Source organism: Chionomys nivalis, chromosome 2 (genome assembly GCF_950005125.1).
Source record: "Chionomys nivalis chromosome 2, mChiNiv1.1, whole genome shotgun sequence".
Taxonomy (NCBI): domain Eukaryota; kingdom Metazoa; phylum Chordata; class Mammalia; order Rodentia; family Cricetidae; genus Chionomys; species Chionomys nivalis.
The window spans coordinates 82,952,026-82,977,579 of record NC_080087.1 but is presented as its reverse complement, the minus strand read 5'-3'; the positions used below and the strand labels follow the sequence as shown (position 1 = coordinate 82,977,579).

Genomic DNA, 25,554 nt, shown 5'->3' with positions numbered 1-25,554 from the left:
CACAGATGGATGGATAGACGGATAGATAGATAGATAGATAGATAGATAGATAGATAGATAGATAGAGACAGACAGATCGAGACAGTCAGACAGCAGACAGACAGATAGACAGATAGATAAACACAAATGGCAAATGTTGATTTAAGGAACCCACTGTGAAAGAGGACCCCCATATTTCTGGTTACCCTCTTTATTTTGCTTTGTTTTTATAGTGTAACACCCGATTCTGTGTTACACCCTCGGTACAGTTCGCGCGCCACTGTACCGTACGCGAGTCGGGCAAGGGCCTGGAGATTGAAAGAACACACAAAGAGACCAGGGTCATTCGAAAGGAGATAAGCCGAATGCCGTTTATTCAGACTTGGGGAAGTCCTTAAGTATCTAGCTGCTGCACAAGGACCCCTGCCCAGGCAGGTGGGAAATTACCATATTAACAATGGAGTCAATGCCCTACAGCTAACCACCAGGCGGGGCAGAGAGAGCACAGAAACAAACAGGATGCTTAGTTAGCTGACCAGAAACTGTCCCCGCAAATGCACCCCAGGAACAAGGGCAGACCCGGACCCTACATTATAGTTTTGTTTTTGAGACAGGGTCTTGCATAGCCCAGTCTGGCCTTGAATTTGTTGTCTAGTGAGGATGGCCTTGAACTCCCAGTTTCTTGTCTCACGTGCTCCCTAGTGCCTGTGTGTGCCGCCACACTTAGCTGTTAATACACCCATAGTGCTCCCTAGTGCCTGTGTGTGTGCCACCACACTTAGCTTCTCAGTACACACATAGTGCTCCGTAGTGCCTGTGTGTGTGCCGTCACACTTAACTCTCAGTGCACACATAGTGCTCCCTAGTGCCTGTGTGGGCCGCCACACTTAGCTTCTCAGTACATCCATAGTGCTCCCTAGTGCCTGTGTCACACTTAGCTCTCGGTAGCCCTCTATAAGTGCGTGTGCCCAGTATCCACAAGTACAGCACACAGCACCTCTGGAATAGCCTGGGTTGGGCCAGCCGGGAATCCCTGCCCTCAAGAGGCAGACTATTAGTGTTAGAAGGAGGGTCTAACCAGGACAGATGTGGGCGACATGATGTCTGTGGTGGATGCCAGGGCTGGGCTTAGGAGCAGCTTCTCACAGCAGGCTCTCCTTTGACTTCCAGGTTCTTATTCAAGGCCAAGAAGGTGGCCATGATGACCCAGCCGCCTGCCACCCCTGCTCTTCCCCGACTTCCTCGAGATGTGGTACCAGCAGACAACCGCGATGATCCTGAGATCATCCTCAATACCACCACGGTGTGAACCTAGAACCCTCAGCACTGGGGTCCCCTTGGTGTAATAGGAAACTCCAAAAGTCCCAACTCAGGGCTGTCATCCTTCTGTTTGAGATGCCCCAATGCACTGTAGAGAGGGCGGATACCACACTGATGCTGTCCTTGGAATCCTCTGTGTAGTTAGTGGCTTGAAGATGGCAGGGGGTTCAATGAAGCTATAAGGCAAACTAATATAATTCTTAGGGACCCCAAAGTCCAGAGGATAAGCCAATATAGATCAACATTTGGGGTCAACTATAATATAAATGCAATGCTTAAGGTTCAAAAATCACTCTAATATATTCCTAGGAGTAAACATCCATAGTTATCCCAATATGACTTGAGTCCTTAGATACTTGTTAAGACAGAAGTCTTATTTACTCTGGGCTTGCTGGCATAGGCATGTCAGTCCAGCTACTTGGGAGACTGAGGCAGGAGGATCAGAAGTTGAAGGCCTGCCTGGGCTACAGAGGAGTTTCAGGACCAGCTTGTGCAACACAGTGCACAATCCCAAAATGTAAAAAGAGGGCTGGGGAGTATAGCTCAGCAATAGAGCAGTTGCCTATTCCTGAGGCCCTAGATTCTACCCTTAGTCCAAGAGAGGAAGGGAAGGGAGGAAAGGGAAGGGGGAGAGAAGAGAGAGAGAGGGAGAGGGAGAGGGAGAGGGAGAGGGAGAGGGAGAGGGAGAGGGAGAGGGAGAGGGAGAGAGAGAGAGAGAGAGAGAGAGAGAGAGAGAGAGAGAGAGAGAGAGAGAGAGAGGCGTTTCTTAGCATTTAGGACCTTAGGATCATAGGCCACCTAGGTGCCACTTGACTGAGTCATTTCACTGCTCAGTGCCCTCTAGTGGAAGGATTGTGATTCTTCATCAGGAAATAAAAGGGTAAAAATGGTGCACACCCCTGCCACCTGCTGCCCCACAGTGGGGTGGCCGGGCAGAGACTGTGGTCAGATCATGTAAAGAGCCTTAGAGCAGTAAACTAATATTGTGAGCTATTATTTATTGTTTTGCTGTAGTCTGAAGAGGGACCCAGTTGTAGGGGTGCCACCAAATATTCCCAAGGAATCCATCCCCCAATCTAGAAGAATTTGAATAGCGATGCCAACACAGTCTCGAGGCTTCTCTCATTTAGTAACTTCATGTTAAACTCCCAGAATCCACTAGATGGGTTTAGAGTCCCACGAAGGGCCACCTTTCTGACTGACCTCTGGTCCTCTCTTTGTGTCCCCAGTACTACTACTCTGTGAGGGTCTTCGCAGGCCAGGAGCCCAGCTGTGTGTGGGTGGGCTGGGTCACTCCTGACTACCATCAACACGACATGAGCTTTGACCTCAGCAAAGTCCGGGCAGTGACGGTGACCATGGGGGACGAGCAAGGCAACGTCCATAGCAGGTGCTGGGGCACAGTGGGGGGACTGGGTGCAGGTGGGGGGTTGGCATGGGTAGGGTGGGGGCTCCAGCCACCAGTTTTGGGACTGCCTGAGAACCTTCTGGAACAAGAGGAGTCACGGCACCCACTAAGAAGCTTTTCTTCTCTGTTTATTTTCATAGCTCTCTAATTGTCTGTTCTGTTTTCTTTTGTGCTTCCTTTTCAAATATTTTATCACCTTTTATTTTTCCCTCCGTCTCTTCTGGCTCCCACATCTGATCCTCTTTCTCTCCTCCTCTGTTCTTCTAACCCCTTTCCAAGATGCCCATGTTAACCTACGGATTCTCACTGGGGCCTTGGGACCTGGGGTGTGGGGTCTCTGTGCTCAGTCTGCAGGTAGTGGGTGTTTGGGAGTGGGGCTTTGAGATCGTGGTGTCCTGGGCGTGTGGGGAGGATGGTGTTCAGCGTTCCCAGGATGAGGATGTGTGCCGTAACCACACCTGTCTTTTTCAGCCTCAAGTGCAGCAACTGTTACATGGTGTGGGGCGGGGATTTTGTGAGTTCCGGGCAGCAAGGCCGGATCAGCCACACGGACCTTGTCATTGGCTGCCTGGTGGATTTGGCCACGGGCTTGATGACCTTTACAGCCAATGGCAAAGAGAGCAACACCTTTTTCCAGGTGAGTCCAGCCCCTCGCAGTTTAGCACTAGCATCTGCATTTCCTAGCCTGGCAGGAGGACCCTTTCTACTCTACCCTGGAGACATAAAACAGGCCCAAGCTCGTCTCCCCCTGGGAGTCACCGGGAGACTGTCTAATTGAACTTCCATTAAATGTAGGCCCAGATTGAAGGAGACGGCACAGCCTTGGCATAGAAGAGAGGGTTCTTCAGTCCCTCGAGGACTGGATGGCACCAGTCACCATGTGTTTGCTCACCAATTAGCAAACACCCTAGGATGCCCTAACATCTTTAAGTGGGTTTTCCTTTTCAGCACTTTATTATTGTCATTTAAGCGTTTACATGTATTTTGGGTACACAGAGACCTCGAAGGAGTTGTGCAGAAAGTCCCTGTTGATAATTGTACCACCAAACCTTATCAATTCTCTCCACATGTATGGCTAACCTACCTGTCCTTTAGCTCATCTAAGGTAGTCTTCTCAAAATTTATTTATTATTATTTTTAATTTTTAGAGGTGCCCCCAAATGTAGTTTATTATTGGAAGATGTATTTACTTATTAGATGTGTTTGTGTGTATTGGTGTTTTTCTTGCATGCATGTAAATGTACCATGTGTGTGCCCGGTGATCATGGAGGTCAGAGGAGGGCATCAGATCCTCTGAAACTGGACCTACCATGTGGGTGCTGGGAACTGAACCTGGGTCCTCTTGAAGAGCAGTCAGTGCTCTTAGCCATGGAGCCATCTCTCCAGTCCCTATTTTATTGTTCTATGAGACAAGATTTTATGTAGCTCAGGCTGACCTTAAACTCATCATGTAGCCAAGGATGGCCTACACTCTTGAATCTCCTGCCTTTACCTCCCAAGTGCTGGCTGGGATTACAGGCCTGAGCCACCATGCTCAGTTTGCAAAGCCATCTTTTAAATGGAGAGTTTCAGAAATATACAAAAGCAGAATAACATAATGAGCCACCAGGCCCCCATTACCGGCTTCAACTGCCACCCACTCAGAGCCAATCTCATTTCATTTTTCCGCCTACTTCCCTTCCACTCCCACTGAAGGATTCTGAAAGAAATTGCCGACATCATATAGTTTCATCTCTTTAAAAGATAAAGATTATTTTTAAAAGGCAGAACCACAATACCGCTATCACTGAAAAGAGAAAAAAAGTCCCTAACTGTTCCTGCCTGTTGTCAAATATCTAGTTCATGTTCAGATTCCTCTGATTGTCTCGCAAATCTTTCCTTGCTGTTTCTTTGTTCGAATCATAATCTAAGTGAAGCTGTATCCTTTAATGATTTCCTACATTCTTTACAATTCTTTACATCTCCTCACACAGTGCCCTCTCTCCTTCCTTCCTTCCTTCCTTCCTTCCTTCCTTCCTTCCTTCCTTCCTTCCTTCCTTCCTCCCTCCCTCCCTCCCTCCCTCCCTCCCTCCCTCCCTCCCTCCCTCCCTCCTTCCCTCCCTCCCTCCCTCCTTCCCTCCCTCCCTCCCTTTTTTTTTAAGATAAGATCTCATGTACCCTAGGCTAGCCTAAGTAGCCAACGCTGGCCTTGAACTCCTGATCCTTCTGCCCCTACCTCCAAGTGCTGAGATTACAGGTGTGTGCCACTGCACACCACTTGTGTTCTCCCTCCTTCCACCCTCTCCTCCCTCTCTCCACCCTCCCTCCCAGGCCCTCTGTCCTTATGCACCTGACTGGGAAGCAGGCTGTGCTCCAACACTTGGCTCCTTACAGTGTGGTCCCTGGGTCAGCACCATCTGGACTCTCATTAGATCCGCAGAGTCTCAGGCTCCTTCTCACCCCTGCTGACTGTGAATCTTTGTTTTATTGAGATTCCAGGGGATTTCTGTGCACATTAACCTCTGGAGAGCTCTGGCCGAGCTGCCTACAGCCTCGGCTATCACCTAACACCTTCCTTGCCCTTTGTATGTCCTATGAAGGGGTGGGAGGGGGTAGGTCTATGGACGCTGTCAGGTTCCAGCTTGGATCTGGCAGGGCTTCTCCTCACCAGTGTTGTCTGGGGAGAGGAAGGCTGAGGAGGGCTGGAGGAAGCCAGTCAGGAGCTTCTGAAGAAGGAGTAATGGCCGGGCGGTGGTGGCGCACGCCTTTAATCCCAGCACTCGGGAGGCAGAGGCAGGCGGATCTCTGGGAGTTCGAGACCACCCTGGTCTACAAGAGCTAGTTCCAGGACAGGCTCCAAAACCACAGAGAAACCCTGTCTCGAAAAACCAAAAAAAAAAAAAAAAAAAAAGAAGGAGTAATGAAAGGCATTCCTGGATCAGCGGTGGTGTGCACAGTGATGCGGCCGAGGTGTGCATAGTGATGCAGCTGAGGTGTGCACAGTGATGCAGCCGAGGTGTACACAGTGATGCAGACACGGTGTGCACAGTGATACAGCTGCAGTGTGCACAGTGATGCAGCTGCGGTGTGCAGAGTGATGCAGCTGACAGGTTGTTCCACAGGAGCTGGAAAAGCTTGGCCTGACTGCCCCAGGGTCACCTGCAGCCACTGTGGATCTCCAGTATGGATCTGCAAAATTGGGTCAGAATCCATGCTGCCTTTGCAGCGCTGCATCTCACTTCTTGCCCTCTTCTCCCTCACCAGGTGGAACCCAACACAAAACTGTTTCCTGCTGTCTTTGTCCTGCCCACCCACCAGAATGTTGTCCAGTTTGAGTTGGGGAAGCAGAAGGCAAGGAGACAGGGATGGGTGCAGGCCAAGACTGGGGGTGTGCCGAGGGTTTCCATGGAGGGCCGGGAGGACTGTGGATCCCAGCCCACGCCTTCTTCCCAACCCACAGAACATCATGCCACTGTCAGCTGCCATGTTCCAGAGTGAGCGCAAGAACCCAGCCCCTCAGTGCCCGCCAAGGCTGGAGGTCCAGATGCTGATGCCAGTCTCCTGGAGCCGGATGCCCAACCACTTCCTACATGTGGACACTCGGCGTGCTGGGGAGCGGCTTGGCTGGGCTGTGCAGTGCCAGGAGCCTCTGATGATGATGGCGCTGCACATCCCAGAGGAGAACAGGTCAGGGCCCTGCTGGGCTCAGCGCCTTCCCCAACCACAACCCCAGGGCTCCACTCGATCCTAGGACATTCCAGGTACTGGTAAGGGGTCCCTGACTTGGCACTGTCCTCCTCAGATGGTCTCTCAAGGAGCTCTAAATCTGACTTAGGGCATCCTTAGACCCTTAGACCCACCCCAGTGGACCTCATATTCATCTCAGGGGAGTACAGTTGTACCCCAGAGACCCCAGAAACACAGCAGGATTGTTAACCCATCTCAAAGAGTCCAGACTGTGATCAAACTCCCCAGCCCAGACTTTTCTCAGAAAGCTCTATCTGTATTCCAGGGCCTCTGGGCACATTCCGGGAGACTTCAGGCATGTCTCATGGAGATCTGGAACCCACTCTAGGGGTCCCTGACATGCCGAGACCTGTGTTTACATAGATGTCAGAAAATGTATAGGTATTCAATGCTGAAGGTTTGAACCTAAGGCCTCTCCGAGGCTAGGCAAGTGTTCTACCAACGGGCTATAGCTCTTAAGATATTTTAAAAGTTATTATCTTGAGATGGAATAATCTCTAAGGTCCTGGTCTTATGTAGCCAGACTGACCTTGAACTGGCTGTATAGCTGGGGATGGCCATGAACACCATCCTCCTCCACCTCCCAAGTGCTAGGATTACAGGTGCCCCCACCCCACCCGGCACATTAAGTTACTCGCACTGACCCACTCAGATATAACCAGGGTGCAGGAATCTTCCAGAAAGAGCTCTGGGTCATGTCAGCTACATCTAGGGGTTACCAGATGTTTTCTGCTGTCCCAGAAACTCCAGAGTCTTAGACTGTTCTAGAAATCCCAGGTGTCGGATACGGAGAACACAAGCCCCTTAGGGTCGAGCAGGACCACGGAAAGATTCCTGGATCCAGAGCCAGAGCCCCCTTGGAGCCTGACCCTGCAGGACACTGAGGTTCCTGCTACAGCCAACAATTCACCCGAGCCTCTCTGTGTTCTCCCATTTCTGACCCGTCCGCTGCCGCTGACTGTGCACCGTATCTCTGCTGCAGGTGCATGGACATCCTGGAGCTGTCGGAGCGCCTGGACCTCCAGCGCTTCCATTCGCACACGCTCGCTCTCTACCGCTCAGTGTGCGCCCTAGGTAACAACCGGGTGGCCCACGCTCTGTGCAGCCACGTGGACCAGGCCCAGCTGCTGCACGCTCTGGAAGACGCGCACTTGCCAGGTCCTCTGCGGGCAGGCTACTACGACCTCCTCATCAGCATCCACCTCGAAAGCGCCTGCCGCAGTCGTCGCTCCATGCTCTCCGAGTACATCGTGCCCCTCACGCCGGAGACCCGAGCCATCACGCTCTTCCCACCCGGACGAAGTGCAGAAGACGGGCCTCGCCGCCATGGCCTGCCTGGCGTGGGCGTCACGACCTCGCTGAGACCCCCGCACCATTTCTCGCCCCCGTGTTTTGTGGCCGCCTTGCCAGCTTCTGGGACCACAGAAGCTCCGGCCCGCCTCAGCCCCGCCATTCCTCTGGAGGCTCTGCGAGACAAGGCACTGAGAATGTTGGGTGAAGCCGTGCGAGATGGAGGACAGCATGCTCGTGATCCCGTCGGCGGCTCTGTGGAGTTCCAGTTTGTGCCGGTGCTCAAGCTTGTGTCTACCCTCCTGGTAATGGCTCCTTCCGGTTTCTCTCCCCGCATTCCTCCACATTCGAAGTTGTGCACCCGTTTGTGTATCAGTCTCCCACCTGTTTGTATATTCTACTGCCTTTCAGTTCCCCTTCACCTACCCATCTACCGCCCATCTTTCCTTTGATCCAGTCACCTAACTTCTGTTTATGCTTCTCGGTATCTCCTTTCCCCCATTTCCCCATCCAGTCATTCATTCATTCATTCATTCATTCATTCATTCATTCATCAATTTTCCATTCTCTCACTTATATACACCCTTATCTTCCTACCCACAAGTACCTCCAGTTCTATTTTTCTGTCCACCAACATATCCATCCATCCATGCATCCATCACTTTTCAACCTATCAGTCACCTATCTTAGCGTTCATCCACACATGAGCCCATGTTGCTCTATTCACGTAGAAATTTCTTTTTAAAAAAAAAAATTTATTATGTATACAATATTCTTTCTGTGTGTATGCCTGAAGTCCAGAAGAGGGCACCAGACCTCATTACAGATGGTTGTGAGCCACCATGTGGTTGCTGGGAATTGAACTCAGGACCTTTGGAAGAGCAGGCAGTGATCTTAACCACTGAGCCATCTCCCCAGCCCCCGCAATTTCTTTATAGATATATATTCCTTCCATATAGGCAATAGTCACCTTCCTTTTACCTTGCATCCATTTGTATACCCAGTCACAAATCCATCCTTTTCTCTGCTTTCCACTTACCTTTTCATACATGCATGTGCCCATTCATTGTGTGTACATCCATCCAATTATCTCCACCATGTGTCCACTGCCCGTCCATTGTGTGTACATCCATCCAGTTATCTCCACCATGTGTCCACTGCCCGTCCTTCTGGCCACCCTTTATTTTATGTATTCCGTTGTTCATATACTCATATTACCATTCAACCACATACATATTCATCCATAGGTCAGTCTGTCCATCCATCCCATCCTCCACTCCCATGTCAGTTTGTTCTCTGTCTACACGCATTTCTTTGCTCATGTCTGTCTTAGTTTTTGTTCTATTGCTATGAAGAGACACCATGACCAAGGCAACCCTTAGAAAAGAAAGCGTTTTAATCAGAGGCTTGCTTACACTTTCAGAGGGTTAGCCTGTTATCATCATGGCTGGAGGCAGACAGGCATGGTGCTGGAGCAGGAACATCCTGATCCACAGGCAGCAGGCGAAGAGGCACTGGGTCTGGTGTGGTCTTTGACACCTCAAAGCCCACCCCCAGAAGCACACTGACTCCTGCAAGGCCACACCACCTTCAGCAAGGCCACACCTCCTAGTCCTTCCCAAACAGTTTGTCAACTGGAGACCGAGCATGCAAATACATAAGCTATGGGGGACAATCTCAGTCAAATGGCCACACAGTCCAGCTGCCTAGACAGCATGTGTTCATTTCATGTGTCTGCCATCTCTCCCACCAATTCCTTCCTCTGTCCTCCACTCAGCTCCCCTTCCAATCTCTGTAACTCGACCTATCGAGGCATCTAGCCAGCCAGTTAGTCTTCTAGCCTCTTACCATTGGTTCCTCTGTCTCCCTTCATCTCTCTTTTGTTGCTTCCTAACTTCCCTTCCATTCTTCAGTCTATTCGCATCTTCACTGGGTCAGGTGAGCGCCGGTGTGTGCTGCGACCTGTGTAGACCTTCATCGCGTGTAGAGCGTGTCTTGTCTCAGAGTCACCTGTGTCCAGGCTTAAGAGAAAGGACACCTACCCATGAAGGGAGTGGTGCTGATGTCTGATGATGTGGTCTGGGCCGTGTGGGTGAGGCATAGATGTGAACTTGGGGAGGGCTAAAAAGTTTTTTCCTTAACAACTACACACACACACACACACACACACACACTGTATATCTTGATCATGTCTAACTCTAATCCCACCACACTGGGGGACCTTAATGAAAGCGACAGCAAGGTGGGGATGGCATTCTGCCTGCAGAAGGAGCCATAGCAAGCAATGCAGGCACGGTCCTGGTGTGTGGGAGAGAAGGAGGTCTGGAAAGTAGGGCTAGGGTAAGACCAGGAGGTCCCTCAGGCCCCGGAAAGGACTCAGACCTTGCCCTGCAGGTGATGGGTGTCTTTAGTGACGAGGATGTGAAGCAGATCCTGAAGATGATTGAGCCTGAAGTATTCACTGAAGAGGAAGAGGAGGAGGAGGAAGAGGAGGAGGAAGAGGAAGATGAGGAGGAGGAGAAGGAGGAGGATGAGGAGGAAGAGGCACATGAGAAGGAAGACGAGGAGAAGGAAGGGGAGGAGGCAGCAGAAGAAGAGAAAGAAGAGCTGGAGGAGGGGCTGCTCCAGATGAAGCTGCCGGAGTCTGTGAAGTTACAGGTGGGCTGGGTTTTCCCATCTTTCAGCCTCCATCCATCTGGGCTCAAAGATGCTCAGTCTGGTGGAGCCTGGGTCTGGACTGTGCCCAGTGGCAGTGGGGAGCTATGGAAGTGCAGAAGTCAGTGGGGTGGTTCTGCCTTGGATTGTCTCTCTGATTCCCGCGTGAGAGGAAACTTAAGGACCCCAGCGGGTGATGGATGGTGTTTGAACCTGGGCAGGGCCCTGGAGAGGGAGGAGAAAACACTGAAAGCTTCAGCAGTCTTGATGGTCTCACCACCATGCCTCCTGCTGCACGGTTGCCCCCCACCCGCAGATGTGTCACCTCCTGGAGTATTTCTGTGATCAAGAGCTGCAGCACCGTGTGGAGTCCTTGGCAGCCTTTGCAGAGTGCTATGTGGACAGGCTTCAGGGCAACCAGCGGGGTCGCTATGGCCTCCTCATGAAAGCCTTCACCATGAGTGCTGCTGAGACCGCAAGACGCACCCGAGAGTTCCGCTCTCCGCCCCAGGAGCAGGTCCTCTGACCCCTAACCCCGCTGGCCTTACTGTCTAAACCCCAACCTCAAATTCCCCCAGTCCCAGCTGATTGGTGATCACCTTCCAAACTGGTGCTTGACCCTTGAACTTTCGTACTGACCTCTGGCTCTCCTGAGCTAGCCACTGGGTCACCTGAGACTGATCGTGCCCCTTGCCCCTAACATCTGCCTCTGGTCTCTCAGATATTCTTCACTAGCTCACATTGGGGCTCATAACCTTACAGAGAGATGTACAGTTGGATCTATGACCCTTGACCCTGCTCTGAGGTCGAAGGCCTTTATTCTAGCGTTTAATCTTTCTCTAGATCAACATGCTATTGCAATTCAAAAATGGTGCGGATGAGGAAGATTGTCCTCTCCCTGAAGAAATCCGACAGAATCTGATTAACTTTCACCAAGACCTGCTGGCACACTGTGGTAAGCCGAGAAGTTCAGAGAGCTCTGCCCCCAAACTTTCTTTTGCAATCTCTCCTGAAGTTTCAGTAAGATTTACTGATCTTAAACAGCTACGTAGGGGCTGGAGAGATGGCTCCATGGTTAAGTGCACCGGTTGTTCTAGAGGACCTGGGTTCGATTCCCGGCACACACATCACACACACACACACAACTCAAAACCATCTGTAAATCCAGAGTCAGAGTATTCAATGACTTCTAACCATTTCAGGCACCAGGCACACACACGGTGTGCAGACTTACATTCAGGCAAAGTATTCATACATGTAAAATAAAAATAAATAAATCTTTAAGTTAGGAGTAGCTGCACCTACCTTTAATCCCAGCACTTGGGAGGCAGAAGCAATGGATCTCAGAGTTCAAGGCCAGCCTGGTCTATGTAGTGAGTTTTAGGATAGCCAGAGCTACAGTGAGACCCTGTCTTGGTGAAAAACAAAAACAAGAGAAACATGTATTGGCGCTATAAGATGATGAGTGAGTGAATGACTGAATGCATATATGGTTGAGCGGACAGATAATCAAGGGGAGGATATGACTAATGAGTGTTTGGGAGGATGAGCATATGAGTAGCTGGCTGTAAGCAAGTGATGATGGACAGAAGGATGGACGAATGGCCATCAAGATGTCCCAGCAGGTAAAAATACTTGCTCCTAAGCTTGACAACCTCAGTTCAGTCCCCAGGACCCACATTGTCAAAGAAGAGACCCACACACAGAATTTAGAAAAATAAGAATTTTTAAAAATATTTATTTATTTATTTATTTATTTATTTATTTATTATGTATACAGTATTCTGTGTACATGTTTGCCTGCAGGCCAGAAGAGGGCACCAGACTTCATTACAGATGGTTGTGAGCCACCATGTGGTTGCTGGGAATTGAACTCAGGACCTTTGGAAGAGCAGGCAATGCTCTTAACCACTGAGCCATCTCTCCAGCCCCCCAAAATAAGAATTTTTAAGAAAATGGATGAAAATAACTGGGAGGCTGAAGCCGTCTGTATAGTCAGCTGATTCATTGCAGGAGAGCTGGCTGCTGACTGTCTTCTCTCGTTTCTGATGGGAAATCATTGACAGTCTTATGGCGGTTCCCTTGTTCATGATGAGTCACTATTTCTCTGCCTGCCTTTCAAGAGTCTGTCTTTGCTTTGCAATGGTTTGAGTTGTTGTAGTGTCTAGATATGGAGTTGAGTTGCTCTTATTTGGAATTTCGTTTTCTTGAAAATGTAAATCAGTATTTTTTTAAAATCAAGGTTGGAAAGTCTTGAGCAATTATTTCTTCAGTCTGTTTTGGCCTCTTTCTCTCTCCTCTCTATCTGGGAATCTCATTATGAATGTACGCTATTTCACGGTGTCCCACAGTCTCTCAGGGTCTCTTGCTTCTTTCATTTTGTCTTTTAGATTAGTAAATCTCGACAACCCATCTAAATATATTTACATGTGTGTATGCATACCTGTGCACATATGGGTGTGTGGCTGCAGATGCACGTGTCATCTGGGCAGAAGTAGAGGACAACTTGCAGGAGTTGGTTCCTACCTTGTTTTTTTTTTTCTCCGAGACAGGGTTTCTCTGTAGCTTTGGAGCCTGTCCTGGAACTCACTTTGCAGACCAGGCTGGCCTCAAACTCACAGAGATCCACCTGCCTCTGCCTCCCGAGTGCTGGGATTAAAGGTGTGCGCCACCACCACCCGGCTCCTGCCTTATTTCCAAGGCAAGTTCTCTTGTGTTTCTGCTCCGTGCTGCATGTGGAAGTGTCTGGCTGGTTCTCCTGTTCCCACCTTGCCTCTCCACACAGGGGTGCTGCCATGATAGATGTGCACCCTGACATCCAACTTCATAAGGATTGCGGGGACTGAACCCAGCTCATCGGCTTATGAAGTGAGAGTTTTTACCCACTGAGCCACTCCCTTGACCTCTGAACCCCCCTTTCAAGGTCACAATTTCTCTTACCACTCAAATCCACACCTCTCCAAGGGATTTTTAAAAATTCCTTTTTACCCAGGTGGCGGTGGTGCAGGCCTTTAATCCCAGCACTCGGGAGGCAGAGGCAGGCGGATCTCCGTGAATTTGAGGCCAGTCTGGACTACAGAGCTAGTTCCAGGACAGCCAGGGCTGTTACACAGAGAAACCCTGTCTCAAAAAAGAAAAAAGTCCTTTCTAAATTAAAATATACTTTATTGGAAAATGTGTGGTTACTAATTTTTATTTTAAGTTAAGTTCTCATGTAGGACAGCCTGACCTTGAAATGGACGTGTAGCCAAAAATGACCTTAAAGTCTTGATCTTCCTGCTTCCTCTTTCTTCCACTTCCTGGGTGCTAGGATGACTGGCGTATACCACAAACCCAGCTCTGTACTTATCTGTGGGGTTCTTTTTATAATATCTATGTCTTTATTAATCGTTTCTACTCAGCCCAATGTGTGGCACATGCCTATAATCCTAGCACTTAGGAGACAAAGTCAGGTCAACCTCTGCTAACTTGAGACAAGCCTTGTCTACAGAGTGAGTTCTAGAATAATGAGACCCTGTCTCAACACACACACAAACACTAATTATTAATAATAATTGTAATAATAATAGTGGTAATAAATTCTCTGATGGGTGTTCCATGACAGCATGCTTTCTTTAAATTCTCTTGACATTTTCTTCATTCTTTTGTTTCTCTTTTGTCCTTTGAACATATTTGGGTGACTTGATTAAAGGGCAGATATTTCTGGGAATGGTGGCACACAGTGGTGCTCAGGAGGATCATTTACAAGTTTGAGGCTAGCCTGGGTTCAATAAGGAGTTCAGGGCCAGTCTGGTCTGCACGATTCTGTCTCAAAAATCTAGCAATTACTTTCCAAGTTAATGAAAATAAACAGAGCCAGGCCAGTCAGCACTCATCTGTCATCCCAGCACCGGGGAGAGGGAAGCAGAAAGAACAGGGATTCTAGGTCAGCCTAGAGTGTGTGAGACTGCCTCAGAAAAAGCAAACAAGCCCAACAAACAAACAGCAAGTTCCTCCTAGACTGACTGAGTGGGCAAACGCATGGACACGGAGAAGGACGATGAAGAACTCAGAGCGTATGCCTGAGTGAGAGAGGGGAAGGAGTGAACAAATGGCCCGAAGGATGCTAAGCAAGCACTCGAGGGACATCCCATACCTTCTGGCCTCCAGGAATCCAGCTTGAGGGAGATGAGGAGGAGATGGAGGAAGAGACCACGCTAGGTAGCCGCCTCATGAGCCTGTTGGAGAAAGTGCGGCTGGTGAAGAAGAAAGAGGAGAAACCCGAGGAGGAGCCAGCAGCTGAGGAGCACAAGCCTCGTGAGGACTGGGGACAAGGGCAGGGACAGGGTGGGGCGGGCAACCCAAGGCTCGGGAAGACTGTCTATGAAGCACGTGTGTGTGTGTGTGTGTGTGAGAGAGAGACACACACACACAGAGAGAGACAGAGAGGAGAGAGAGGAGAGAGAGACAGAGATGAGAGAAGAGGAAGGGAAGGAGGGAAACAAGAGAGCAAGAGTTGGGGAAGAAGGGGGTACTGGAGATGTGGCCCAAGTGTCCAGGCCGCGGCTGGCTCTGTGTTGGTGTCACCTACCAGAGTAGTGGTGCATCTATCCTGGGATGGGGCAGCTCCAGCACCACGATGGCTCCTGTTTCCTTGTGGTCCTCGTTTCCATTTTCTCTCATAGTGAAATGATTTCCATGCCAAGGAATTAGAAACACATGGTCCGTGTCAGTGTCTCAGTGCAAACTGTTTATTAGCCACACTCTAGACAGACTCTCTGACACTGGTAGAAGTCTGAGCTGACTTTTTTTGTTTTTGTTTTTGTTTTTTTGAGAGAGAGAGAGAGAGAGAGAGAGAGAGAGAGAGAGAGAGAGAAGGTGTCATGTCGACTTGGATCTTACTCTGTAAACTAGGCTGGGCTCAAACTCATGGAAATCCTCCTGCCTCTGCCTGCTTGAGTGCTGGGATTAGAGATGTGAGCCACAACAGCCTGCCCATTTTTATTGTTTATTTATTGTGTGTGTGTGTGTGTGTTTGTGTGCATGAGTACAGGTGACTGCAGAGTCCAGAGGAAGGTGGGAGGGAGGGAGGGAGGGAGGGAGGGAGGGAGGGAGGGAGGGAGAGAGAGAGAGAGAGAGAGAGAGAGAGAGAGAAAGGAAGAAAGAATATGGGAGGGTGGGAGAGAGGTGGGAGGGAGGGAGGAAGAGAGGAAGAAAGAGATTGATTCTTGGGACAATAGAAAATTTATCTGGATCCACGTGCTCGTGGCAAGGGGAAGACAAGGCTGTTAGTGACGGAGAAAGGCTTCCCTCTCTTCTGGTTCAAAGCCACAGCCTAGTGCCCCAACCTTTTCTCAGAGTCTTTGCAGGAGCTGGTGTCCCACACGGTGGTGCGCTGGGCCCAGGAGGACTTCATTCAGAGCCCTGAGCTGGTTCGTGCCATGTTCAGTCTCCTGCACCGACAATACGATGGGCTCGGTGAGCTGCTGCGCGCCTTGCCCAGGGCCTACACGATCTCGCCGTCCTCGATGGAGGACACCATGAGCCTGCTGGAGTGCCTGGGCCAGATCCGCTCGCTGCTCATTGTGCAGATGGGTCCCCAGGAGGAAAACCTCATGATCCAGAGCATCGGGTGAGTGCGCCCCCTGCCGGCTGGCGGGTGCTTTGCCGTCCTTCCCACGGTGTCCTAACAGCTCCTGGTCACTGTGGGACTCTTGGCACCTTTACTGTTCTGAGCTTAGAGTCTTCTCCTGTAACAAAAGGAACGGCAATACCCTGAATAGAGTGACCATGGGACTTCAGGGACTTGTGCTTATAGTGACAACAAGGTAGCAAGTTTGGGGTGGCATTCAGGAAGCTGAGGCAGAAGGATCTTGAGTTCCAAGCAATCTTGGGCTACACAAGCCTGGGATATATAGTAAGACCCTGTTTTGCAATAATAATAATAAATATTAATAATGAGGCTGGTGAGATGGTCTCCCAGAGTGACCATGAGGATGGTGAAGAGCTAGGGGGTGACTCATACCTGTCACCTCACATTTGGGAGGCAGGATCCAGGAGGATGACTGTGAACTCTAGGCCATCCTGGGCTACATAGTTTAGGCCAGCCTGAGGTACCAGAGTGAGACATTGTCTCAAAACCTAACTAAAACAAAACAAACCAAAAAGGATGGATGAATTTGGATCTGCAAAAGGCACATAGAGAGCGCAGACTGTTATCACCATGGTGACCGTGGCTCTCCCTGGATGTGCTCCCCTCACCCCTCAGGCTGTGCTAACCCCACCCACTCTGTCTGTTCACAGGAACATCATGAATAATAAAGTCTTCTACCAGCACCCAAACCTGATGAGAGCGCTGGGTATGCACGAAACTGTCATGGAGGTCATGGTGAACGTCCTTGGGGGTGGAGAGTCGAAGGTGAGGAGCCTGGATGGGGACAAGAGCTCAGGGAGGGGACACAGAGTGTGGGTACTCACCTCTGGCCCTCCCTCCTACCCCTGCAGGAGATCCGCTTCCCCAAGATGGTGACAAGCTGCTGCCGGTTCCTCTGCTACTTCTGCCGGATCAGCCGGCAGAACCAGCGCTCCATGTTTGACCACCTGAGCTACCTGCTGGAGAACAGTGGCATTGGCCTGGGTGAGAAACCCAGAGGCATAGAGTTATTCTCAGCTACATAACAAGTTTGAGGCCAGCCTGGGCTACATGAGACTCTATTTCACCCCCTACTCTCCTCCACCCCAAAAAGCAATTAGGATGCTGACACAGACAATGACTGACTGACCCACAGGTCACACAACAGCCAGGGAATAAAGCTCAGTCTCAGACTCCATCAGCCCAGAGGGAAAAGCACAGACCAGCTTAGCCCATTGTGGAAAGGGGTGGTGAAGAAGGGCTTCCCAGAGGAGGTGGTGCCATCAAGACTGGGGAGGGGTTAAAAGCACTTATCGCTCTATCAGGAGGACCAGAGTTCAGATAGCAGCACCATATTATGTGACTCACAACCACCTGTAACTCCAGCCCCAAAGGATCTGGTGCCCCTTTCTGGCCTCTGTGTCTACCTGTACACACACACACACATCACACACGGGATGCGCATAAATCTTTGAAAAATCCACTCTGATCACTCCTGGTCCCCACAGGCATGCAGGGCTCCACGCCCCTGGATGTGGCAGCTGCTTCTGTAATTGACAACAACGAGCTGGCCTTGGCATTGCAAGAGCAAGACCTGGAAAAGGTGTGGTGGGAGGAAGCCTAGCCATGCCTGTCTGTGTGGGCACGTGCTGTCTCTGATCACCCCGTTCAAACTGACGTTAGACGTCCCAGGGCCCAATCAGAGGGAACTAACATGGAAGGAGCCACCAGCTGCGGCTGACGAAAGGGGCTGGGAGCAGGTCTATAGGCTACGTGTCCCTGCTGGGTGGCCTTGGTGCTTGTCAAGGCCAAGTGGGGCTCCAGGGGGCTTTGGGTTCAGCAACTAAAGTCATCTGTTCCACTCCCTAATTGATTGACCCGGAAAAGAGACCACGTTGTCTGACCTCTGTCATTCAGTCTGCTCGGTGATTACGTAATCATGATTTTGTGGAGCACTAATGAGTTCATCCTTAAAAGCATTTATAAGTCAGATTGAATCCCAGCATTCAGAGGCAGAGGCAGGTAGACCTCTGTGAGTCTGAGTCCAGCCTAGTCCACAGAGTGAGTTCCAGGCTGGCAGGGCTTCACAGAGAGACCTTGTTTTAGGGAAAGGGGCTGGGGAGATGGTTAGAGAAAGTGAAATTTGAATAAAGCTCAGAATGATCTAGGCAGCCAGATAGACCTCAGGGGCAGGGGCAATGCAGGGTCCCTGGAGCAGCCCTGGCTGGGATAAAGGCAGTGGAGGTGGAGGGGTGAATGGTAATGTCATGGAGGTCACATGGGGTCCTGGAGGCTGTAGCAAGGATGCTGCATCTTATCCCAGGTGATGGGCATGGAAGAATAACCTGACTCATGTTTATGGGGAGGGCTGGGGGGTGAAGGATGCTCAGGAAGGGGATAGCACGGATGGAGCCGAGGCAGGTAAGCCTAGGGTTTGCTTGCTGAGGACCTGGAGGTGTGTGGGGTTGAGGAGCTCCGGGATAGTAAGCCTGAATCGTAGGGAGGAGAGTAGTCTTGGGCTGAGCTCCCTCTGCATTGCAGGTTGTGTCATACCTGGCAGGCTGTGGCTTACAAAGCTGCTCCATGCTCCTGGCCAAAGGATATCCTGACATCGGATGGAATCCCTGTGGGGGTGAACGCTACCTGGACTTCCTGCGCTTTGCCGTCTTTGTCAATGGTGAGGCGAGGTGGGAGGTGTGGGGTCACTGACTAAAGCCTCACTCTAATGACATTCATACCCTGAGCTTAAGGTCTCCACGACGGGACCCCGTTAAGTGTGTCTGAGGGTCAACGGGGACCTGACATTACCCTTGGGTGTGCTGGGTTCTGAGGTTCCATGGGGGTCCCCTCAAGAGCTCTCTTGACCTTTCTGGGCGCCAGGCGAGAGTGTGGAAGAGAACGCTAATGTTGTGGTGCGGTTGTTGATCCGAAAACCCGAGTGCTTCGGACCTGCCCTGAGGGGCGAGGGTGGCTCAGGGCTGCTGGCTGCCATAGAGGAGGCCATACGCATCTCCGAGGACCCTGCGCGGGATGGACCAGGTGTCCGCAGGGACCGGCGACGTGAGCAGTGAGTCCCTGTCTCCTTCGCAGTATGGTGACCACCACTACGATGTCCCTGGACCCCTCCCACCACCACCTTCTCCCCTACAGCTTTGGTGAGGAGCCTCCAGAAGAAAACCGGGTGCACCTGGGACATGCCATTATGTCCTTTTATGCCGCCTTGATCGACCTGCTGGGACGCTGTGCACCTGAGATGCATGTGAGCCCTGGGAGGTCAGGTGGGCTGGAAAAGGCTCGGGTGTGAGTGGCCAGCCTTCAACCTCAGCCTTCAGGCCTCAGGCCACATTCATAGAGCTCACTGTGGGTGTGGTCCCAGATCACACTCATGACCAGGAAATCCTCAGGCCCCGATCCCATGGAGCCCAGTGGAGGAAATGGAGCGGAGACTCAGAGGACTGGGGGAGAGGTGGCGAGGTGCATACAGATGGTCATCAATGAGACTTGAGCTGGGAATGGGGCCACGCTGGTACCTGTCACACCCCCTATGGTCACAGCACTGTAAAGGCATGAGTACTGGGAGCTTGAGGCCACCCTGCATGACATAACAAGACCCTGTCTCAACACCGCTGTGTGCGGTGGACCAGGCCAGTCATTCAGGACTGGGAAGGTAAAATCCAGAAGGTCAGAAGTTCAGGGTCATCTTTGGCTACACAGCCACTTGGACACGTGAGGCCTTGCTTCAAAATCCAAACAAGGGGCCACTACCTCAGTGTGTAAAGGTGCCTGCCGCTAAGCCCGATGACCTGATTTCAGTCGCCAGGACTCGTGTGGTAGAAGGAGAAAACCAACTCCCATTCCTTGTGTTCTGACCCCCACATGCACACCATAGCATATGCGCCCCCTAATAAGCCAAAATAAACAGCCAGGGATGGGGGAGCATGCCTTTAGTCCTAACACTCAAGAGGTAGAGGCAGGTGGATCTCTGAGTTACAGCCCAGCCTGACCTACATAGCAAGTTCCAGGACAGCCAGGGCTATATAACAGAGAGATCCTGTCTTAAAACAAAACACTTCCCTCTAAAAAAGAAACAATGGCCAGAAAAATGGCATCACCAGGGCTCACTGGACAGCTAGGTTAACTGGGACAATGAGCTTCCGGTTCAGTGAGACCCAGTCTCAAAATCAAGGGAAGAGCAATAGGGAAAGAAAGACACCTGGCATCAACTTTGATCTTCACTCGGAGGTATAGGAGCAAGCCCACATACTTGCATACACATGCACATGCATGTGTACACACATGTGCCTCCACATGTACATATGCATCCAACACATACACACAAAAGGAGGCTTGCTTTACCGTCAGCGTGTCAGGAATGGTTGGAACAGAACAGTTCCCAAGTGGGGCAGAGCTGTCTGACGTTTTGCCTATTCTGTCCACCATCTCCAGCTGATCCAAGCCGGAAAGGGTGAGGCCCTGAGGATCCGAGCCATCCTTCGGTCCCTTGTGCCCTTGGACGACCTTGTGGGCATCATCAGCCTCCCACTGCAGATCCCCACCCTGGGCAAAGGTAGATGGGGCAGGAGATGTCAAGGGAGTGATGCTGGGAGGGAGCAAGGGGAGAGAAACACATGCTAACAACACCCCACCGTCCTTGTCCTTAGATGGGGCACTGGTACAGCCAAAGATGTCTGCTTCCTTCGTGCCTGACCACAAGGCATCCATGGTGCTTTTCCTGGACCGAGTGTATGGCATCGAGAACCAGGACTTCTTGCTCCATGTGCTGGATGTGGGGTTCCTTCCTGACATGAGGGCAGCTGCCTCACTGGACACGGTGAGCAGCCCCACCTAGCTAGTCACCCACACAGGACGGGTTGAGGGACAGCATCAATGGAACTGGAATGGCCTGCATTTCCCGATGTCACCTGCACCTTTGTGATAGAAAACAAAACCCATGGGAAACAGTTTTGCTGCAGAGTGGGTAGGAATCCCCAATGCCTCCAGTTACGAGGAAGCATTGACTGGGTGTAGTGACATACACCTTTAATCTAGTACCACAGAGACATGGAGGCCAGAGGACAGTGAGTTCCCTGGGCTACAGTCAAATTCTGCCTTAAAAAAACAAAGTGGAGTTGGGCGTGGTGATGCACGCCTTTAATCCCAGCACTCAGGGGGTAGGGGCAGGTCAACCTGGTCTACGTAGCAAGTTCTAGATGTAGCTAGTTGTAGGCCAGCCAGGACTACGTAATGAGACCCCATCTCAAAACAACAACAACAACAAAAAGCCAAAGCAACAACAAAAGGCTGGGCAATCCCAGCCTGTAATCCCAGCGCTTGGGAAGTAGAGCCAGGATGACCAGCAGTTCCAGGCTAGCCTGGGCTACATGAAATCCTGTAGGTCGACATTACAGAACAGCTAAATCAGAGTCATGAGTTTCGGTAATCAGTTCCTGGTGTGTGTGTGTGTGTGTGTGTGTGTGAGAGAGAGAGAGAGAGAGAGAGAGAGAGAGAGAGAGAAGAGAGAGAGAGAGACTGAGATTTATTACTGCCCAGGTAATAAGGGTGGGTAGAGATCTGGAGGAGTGTGAGTGAGTTAGGAGAATGACTGATTAGAAATTTGGGTACCAAGGCAACACCAGGGGTGTGCCGCGGGCTTGATGACCTCACCCTGTATCCCAGGCTACTTTCAGCACCACGGAGATGGCGCTGGCGCTGAACCGCTACCTGTGCCTGGCCGTGCTGCCGCTCATCACCAAGTGCGCGCCCCTCTTTGCGGGCACTGAGCACCGCGCCATCATGGTAGACTCCATGCTGCACACAGTGTACCGCCTGTCGCGGGGCCGCTCGCTCACCAAGGCACAACGTGATGTCATCGAGGACTGCCTCATGGCACTCTGCAGGTGAGGCGGGGTCCGGGTGGGTGCGGCGTGGGCAGGGCCGTGAGCCGGAGCCTCGTATGAGCTCTCTGCCCCCTCTGGGCGTGTCCTCCTCAGGTACATCCGCCCGTCCATGCTGCAGCACCTGCTTCGACGCCTGGTGTTCGACGTACCCATCCTCAACGAGTTCGCCAAGATGCCACTCAAGGTGAGGGCGGTCCGCAGCGGGAGCCTGTCCTTTCCTCACCCGCACTCTGACTCTGCCTCTGGACCAGCGGGCTCGTCCGTATTAGCCACGCCCACCATAGCTAACTTGCGGACAACGAACCCGAGGAAACCAATTAGCATCCTCATTTGCCGACTAGGATTCCCATAACATTTGCTGTGCGTCATTGGCGCTGCTAACATCCCCTAATTACCGCTTAATTTGCCTAACTAAGTAAGCCAGCCCCCGCCTCAAATAACATATATCTTCATGGGCGCACTATTTTCCCTAATTAGCATTTTATTCACATGCCCAGACCACCAGCCTTCCAGTATTTAAATAACTACGTTTATTTGAATAAACAGTACCATAGCTATTCTGAATATTTGCATACTGTCTCTCCCACTTTGTCATTTGCATGCTAGTTTGCATAAGGAGACCCCCCCCAACTTACTGTCTTGCATAAGATGCCTAAATTAGCCCCAACTCCAAGTTGCATATTGGGTAGTGGAGGCCTTTTTGATTACCATATATTTGCATGGGGTGCTGCCTATGTTTCTATTTGCCATATTCATTTGCATAAGCACAGATCATCCCATTAGTGTGCACACAACTCTACCAGGAGACTCTTAGCTTGCCTATTTCTGTGAAAACAACAGACAAACGCAGCCGTAGTTTAATGCCCATCATGGCTCTCATTGAGAACACTAACTCTACATAACAAGCTATCCAGGCCCATTCTCTAACGAGCATATCATCCTCCCCTTATTAGCATCTCATTTGCAAGCGCTGACACCCGCTGCCTCCTGGGGCCTTCACCGCCTGCCGTCTGCTAACGCCTCCCTCTGTGTCTCCGCTCGCAGCTCCTCACCAACCACTACGAGCGCTGCTGGAAGTACTACTGCCTCCCCACAGGCTGGGCCAACTTCGGGGTCACCTCTGAGGAAGAGCTGCACCTCACACGCAAGCTCTTCTGGGGCATCTTTGACTCTCTGGCGCATAAGGTCTGGGCATCCATGGGGTCTCAAAGGAGCCTGTGGGGGTTGGGGTTCAAGCTTGAAGATCTGGAATGAAATCCCTGTCGGATCCAGGGGTCGGGAGAAGCAGGAGGACTAGGAATTCAAAGTCGCTCGGGTCATATAACAAGTTTAAGGGCAGCCTGGGCTCCATGAGATCTTGTCTAAAATAGACAAAACAGGACAAAGTGAGGCCTGGGCTGTAGGGAGAGTGACTGGCAGATTTGTGGGTTCTGAGAGAAGAGAGTGGGTTGGGGCTGTAGCATTAGGGAGAAAGGAAGCCTGCATGATACTCCCCTTCATCCCTGGCACCCTCAGAAATACGACCAGGAGCTCTACCGAATAGCCATGCCTTGTCTGTGTGCCATTGCGGGGGCACTGCCTCCTGACTACGTAGACGCCTCCTATTCGTCCAAGACGGAGAAAAAAGCCACAGTGGATGCTGAAGGCAACTTTGATCCCCGGCCTGTGGAGACTCTCAAGTGAGACCGGGGGACAGACAGTTCGGGCTTAGGTTGGGCAAAGGAAGGTTCCAGAAGGAAACGAAAGCCCCACCCCACTGCCTGTGGTCCCATCTCTACTTACAGCGTCATCATCCCAGAGAAGCTGGACTCCTTCATTAACAAGTTTGCAGAGTACACCCACGAGAAATGGGCCTTCGACAAGGTAAACCCCGAGGTCCCCCTCTGCCTTCCTTCTTTTCCCAAGTCTCATGTCTTCTATGAGACCCCAGGTTGTCTTGGACCTGCAGCCATCCTTAGGACCCTCACTGTTATCCGTGAGCCCTCAGCCCTGAAGGCTGCCCCCACCTCTCACCCTGCCTCCACCTCTAGATCCAGAACAACTGGTCCTACGCGGAGAACGCTGATGAAGAGCTGAAAACCCACCCCATGCTGAGACCCTACAAGACCTTTTCAGAGAAGGTGACCAAACCTTAGGGCCTGAGGTCAGAGGTCAGAATGGAACTACAAAATCTAGGGGTCTGGGGAAGAGTGAGGCACTTCATAGATTGGTGTCTGTTCCTGGATTGCCTTCCCGCAAGACTGACTGCTTCCCTTTGAGAACCCCAGCACCCTCATGTCCCTTGTCTTAGAAAGAGTCCTTGGTAGCAAGACCTCTCTGAGGCTTCTGTAAAATGGGTACTAGGACTGTGTTTGAGACACTTGTTTACAGAGAAGATTAGAGTCCTGGGTTCAAATTCTGCCTGCCCCACTTCCTACTTCCTAGCCTTTGGTGGGGGTTCTTCCCCTTGAGCCTGTAGAGACCAGGGAACCGAACCAGGCTTTTCTTCCGGTCCCTATTCTCCCAACTCTGCTTCCTCTCTCTGCTCTAGGACAAAGAGATTTACCGCTGGCCCATCAAGGAGTCCTTGAAGGCCATGATTGCCTGGGAGTGGACAGTAGAGAAGGCCAGGGAGGGTGAGGAGGAAAAGACAGAGAAGAAGAAAACAAGGAAGATATCCCAGACTGCCCAGGTGAGCCTGCTAGCAGGCAGTGGAGGTCTTAGCGAGGGGAGGGGCTGGGAAGGGTGGATCTGATGTGGTGGGATTGGGAGGGGTGGAGCCAAACGGCAGAGGGGTCATGAGAAGGTGTGGCTGCATGGCTGGGGTTCCCATGAGGCCTGGCGCGGGGAGGTAGAGTAAGAAGAGCAGCCTGAGCGAAATCTCTGCACCAAACGGACAGCCACGGGTCTGAGGAACTGAAGAGCGGAGGAGGGTGTCTTAGCGAAATGGCCTAAAAGGACTGGTGCAGGGGAGGCTTCTGGAGGCAAGGTCAGAGCTGATTGGGCTTCCTACTAATCCAATCAGGATCTTCCCCCTCTTGACTTTTCAGACATATGACCCTCGAGAAGGCTACAACCCCCAGCCCCCAGACCTCACCGGGGTTACTTTGTCCCGGGAGCTGCAGGTGAGGTCTCTGACTCTCTACTTGGGAAGGACAGGGGCCACCTGCATATGGTCCTTGACTTTCTGCGTCCCTCTTCCAGGCCATGGCCGAACAACTGGCAGAAAATTACCACAACACATGGGGGCGAAAGAAGAAGCAAGAGCTGGAGGCCAAAGGTGAGGGCACCCATTCCTCCGCACCTCTGGCCCCTTCTCCCTTCTCTTCAGTCCCCCATTCGTAAGTCCTGCGGTCATGGGGCCTGGGTTCGAGTGCGGGCTTCATGGTGTTACTCTGCTCCACCGCCCTAGAGTCCAGCATCGGCAAGCGATGTTAGCATTGTTAGCACCTTTTTAGTTGTGCAAGTACGCAACCGCTAGAACCGCAGTGAGAGTAACATGCTTTTCCCGACCCTTTACTTCTAACCTTTTGTCGTCCCCAGGGGGTGGGTCCCATCCCTTGCTGGTCCCCTACGACACGCTCACGGCTAAGGAGAAAGCACGGGACCGAGAGAAAGCCCAGGAGTTGCTGAAGTTTCTGCAGATGAATGGCTATGCTGTCACCAGGCACGTGAGCCGGGAACCTGGG

At 51.4% G+C, this 25,554-nt stretch overlaps 1 protein-coding gene across 3 annotated transcripts in view; it reads left to right on the top strand.

Moving 5' to 3' along the window:
- Ryr1 (ryanodine receptor 1) overlaps positions 1-25,554 on the top strand; it is a 126,507-nt gene that overhangs the window by 37,739 nt on the left and 63,214 nt on the right. For all 3 annotated transcript variants that reach the window (XM_057761336.1, XM_057761335.1, XM_057761334.1), the window contains 29 exons: positions 1,150-1,282; positions 2,529-2,689; positions 3,179-3,344; positions 5,951-6,037; positions 6,147-6,373; positions 7,416-8,028; positions 10,118-10,381; positions 10,695-10,895; positions 11,222-11,333; positions 14,528-14,674; positions 15,716-15,989; positions 16,661-16,775; positions 16,862-16,994; positions 17,498-17,592; positions 18,531-18,666; positions 18,870-19,056; positions 19,140-19,248; positions 20,436-20,556; positions 20,651-20,820; positions 21,666-21,886; positions 21,980-22,070; positions 22,931-23,071; positions 23,402-23,565; positions 23,671-23,749; positions 23,917-24,006; positions 24,417-24,557; positions 24,916-24,990; positions 25,070-25,145; positions 25,409-25,532. In XM_057761336.1, coding sequence (XP_057617319.1) covers positions 1,150-1,282; positions 2,529-2,689; positions 3,179-3,344; positions 5,951-6,037; positions 6,147-6,373; positions 7,416-8,028; positions 10,118-10,381; positions 10,695-10,895; positions 11,222-11,333; positions 14,528-14,674; positions 15,716-15,989; positions 16,661-16,775; positions 16,862-16,994; positions 17,498-17,592; positions 18,531-18,666; positions 18,870-19,056; positions 19,140-19,248; positions 20,436-20,556; positions 20,651-20,820; positions 21,666-21,886; positions 21,980-22,070; positions 22,931-23,071; positions 23,402-23,565; positions 23,671-23,749; positions 23,917-24,006; positions 24,417-24,557; positions 24,916-24,990; positions 25,070-25,145; positions 25,409-25,532 — 4,653 coding nt within the window. The remainder of the gene's footprint in view (positions 1-1,149; positions 1,283-2,528; positions 2,690-3,178; positions 3,345-5,950; positions 6,038-6,146; positions 6,374-7,415; positions 8,029-10,117; positions 10,382-10,694; positions 10,896-11,221; positions 11,334-14,527; positions 14,675-15,715; positions 15,990-16,660; positions 16,776-16,861; positions 16,995-17,497; positions 17,593-18,530; positions 18,667-18,869; positions 19,057-19,139; positions 19,249-20,435; positions 20,557-20,650; positions 20,821-21,665; positions 21,887-21,979; positions 22,071-22,930; positions 23,072-23,401; positions 23,566-23,670; positions 23,750-23,916; positions 24,007-24,416; positions 24,558-24,915; positions 24,991-25,069; positions 25,146-25,408; positions 25,533-25,554) is intronic.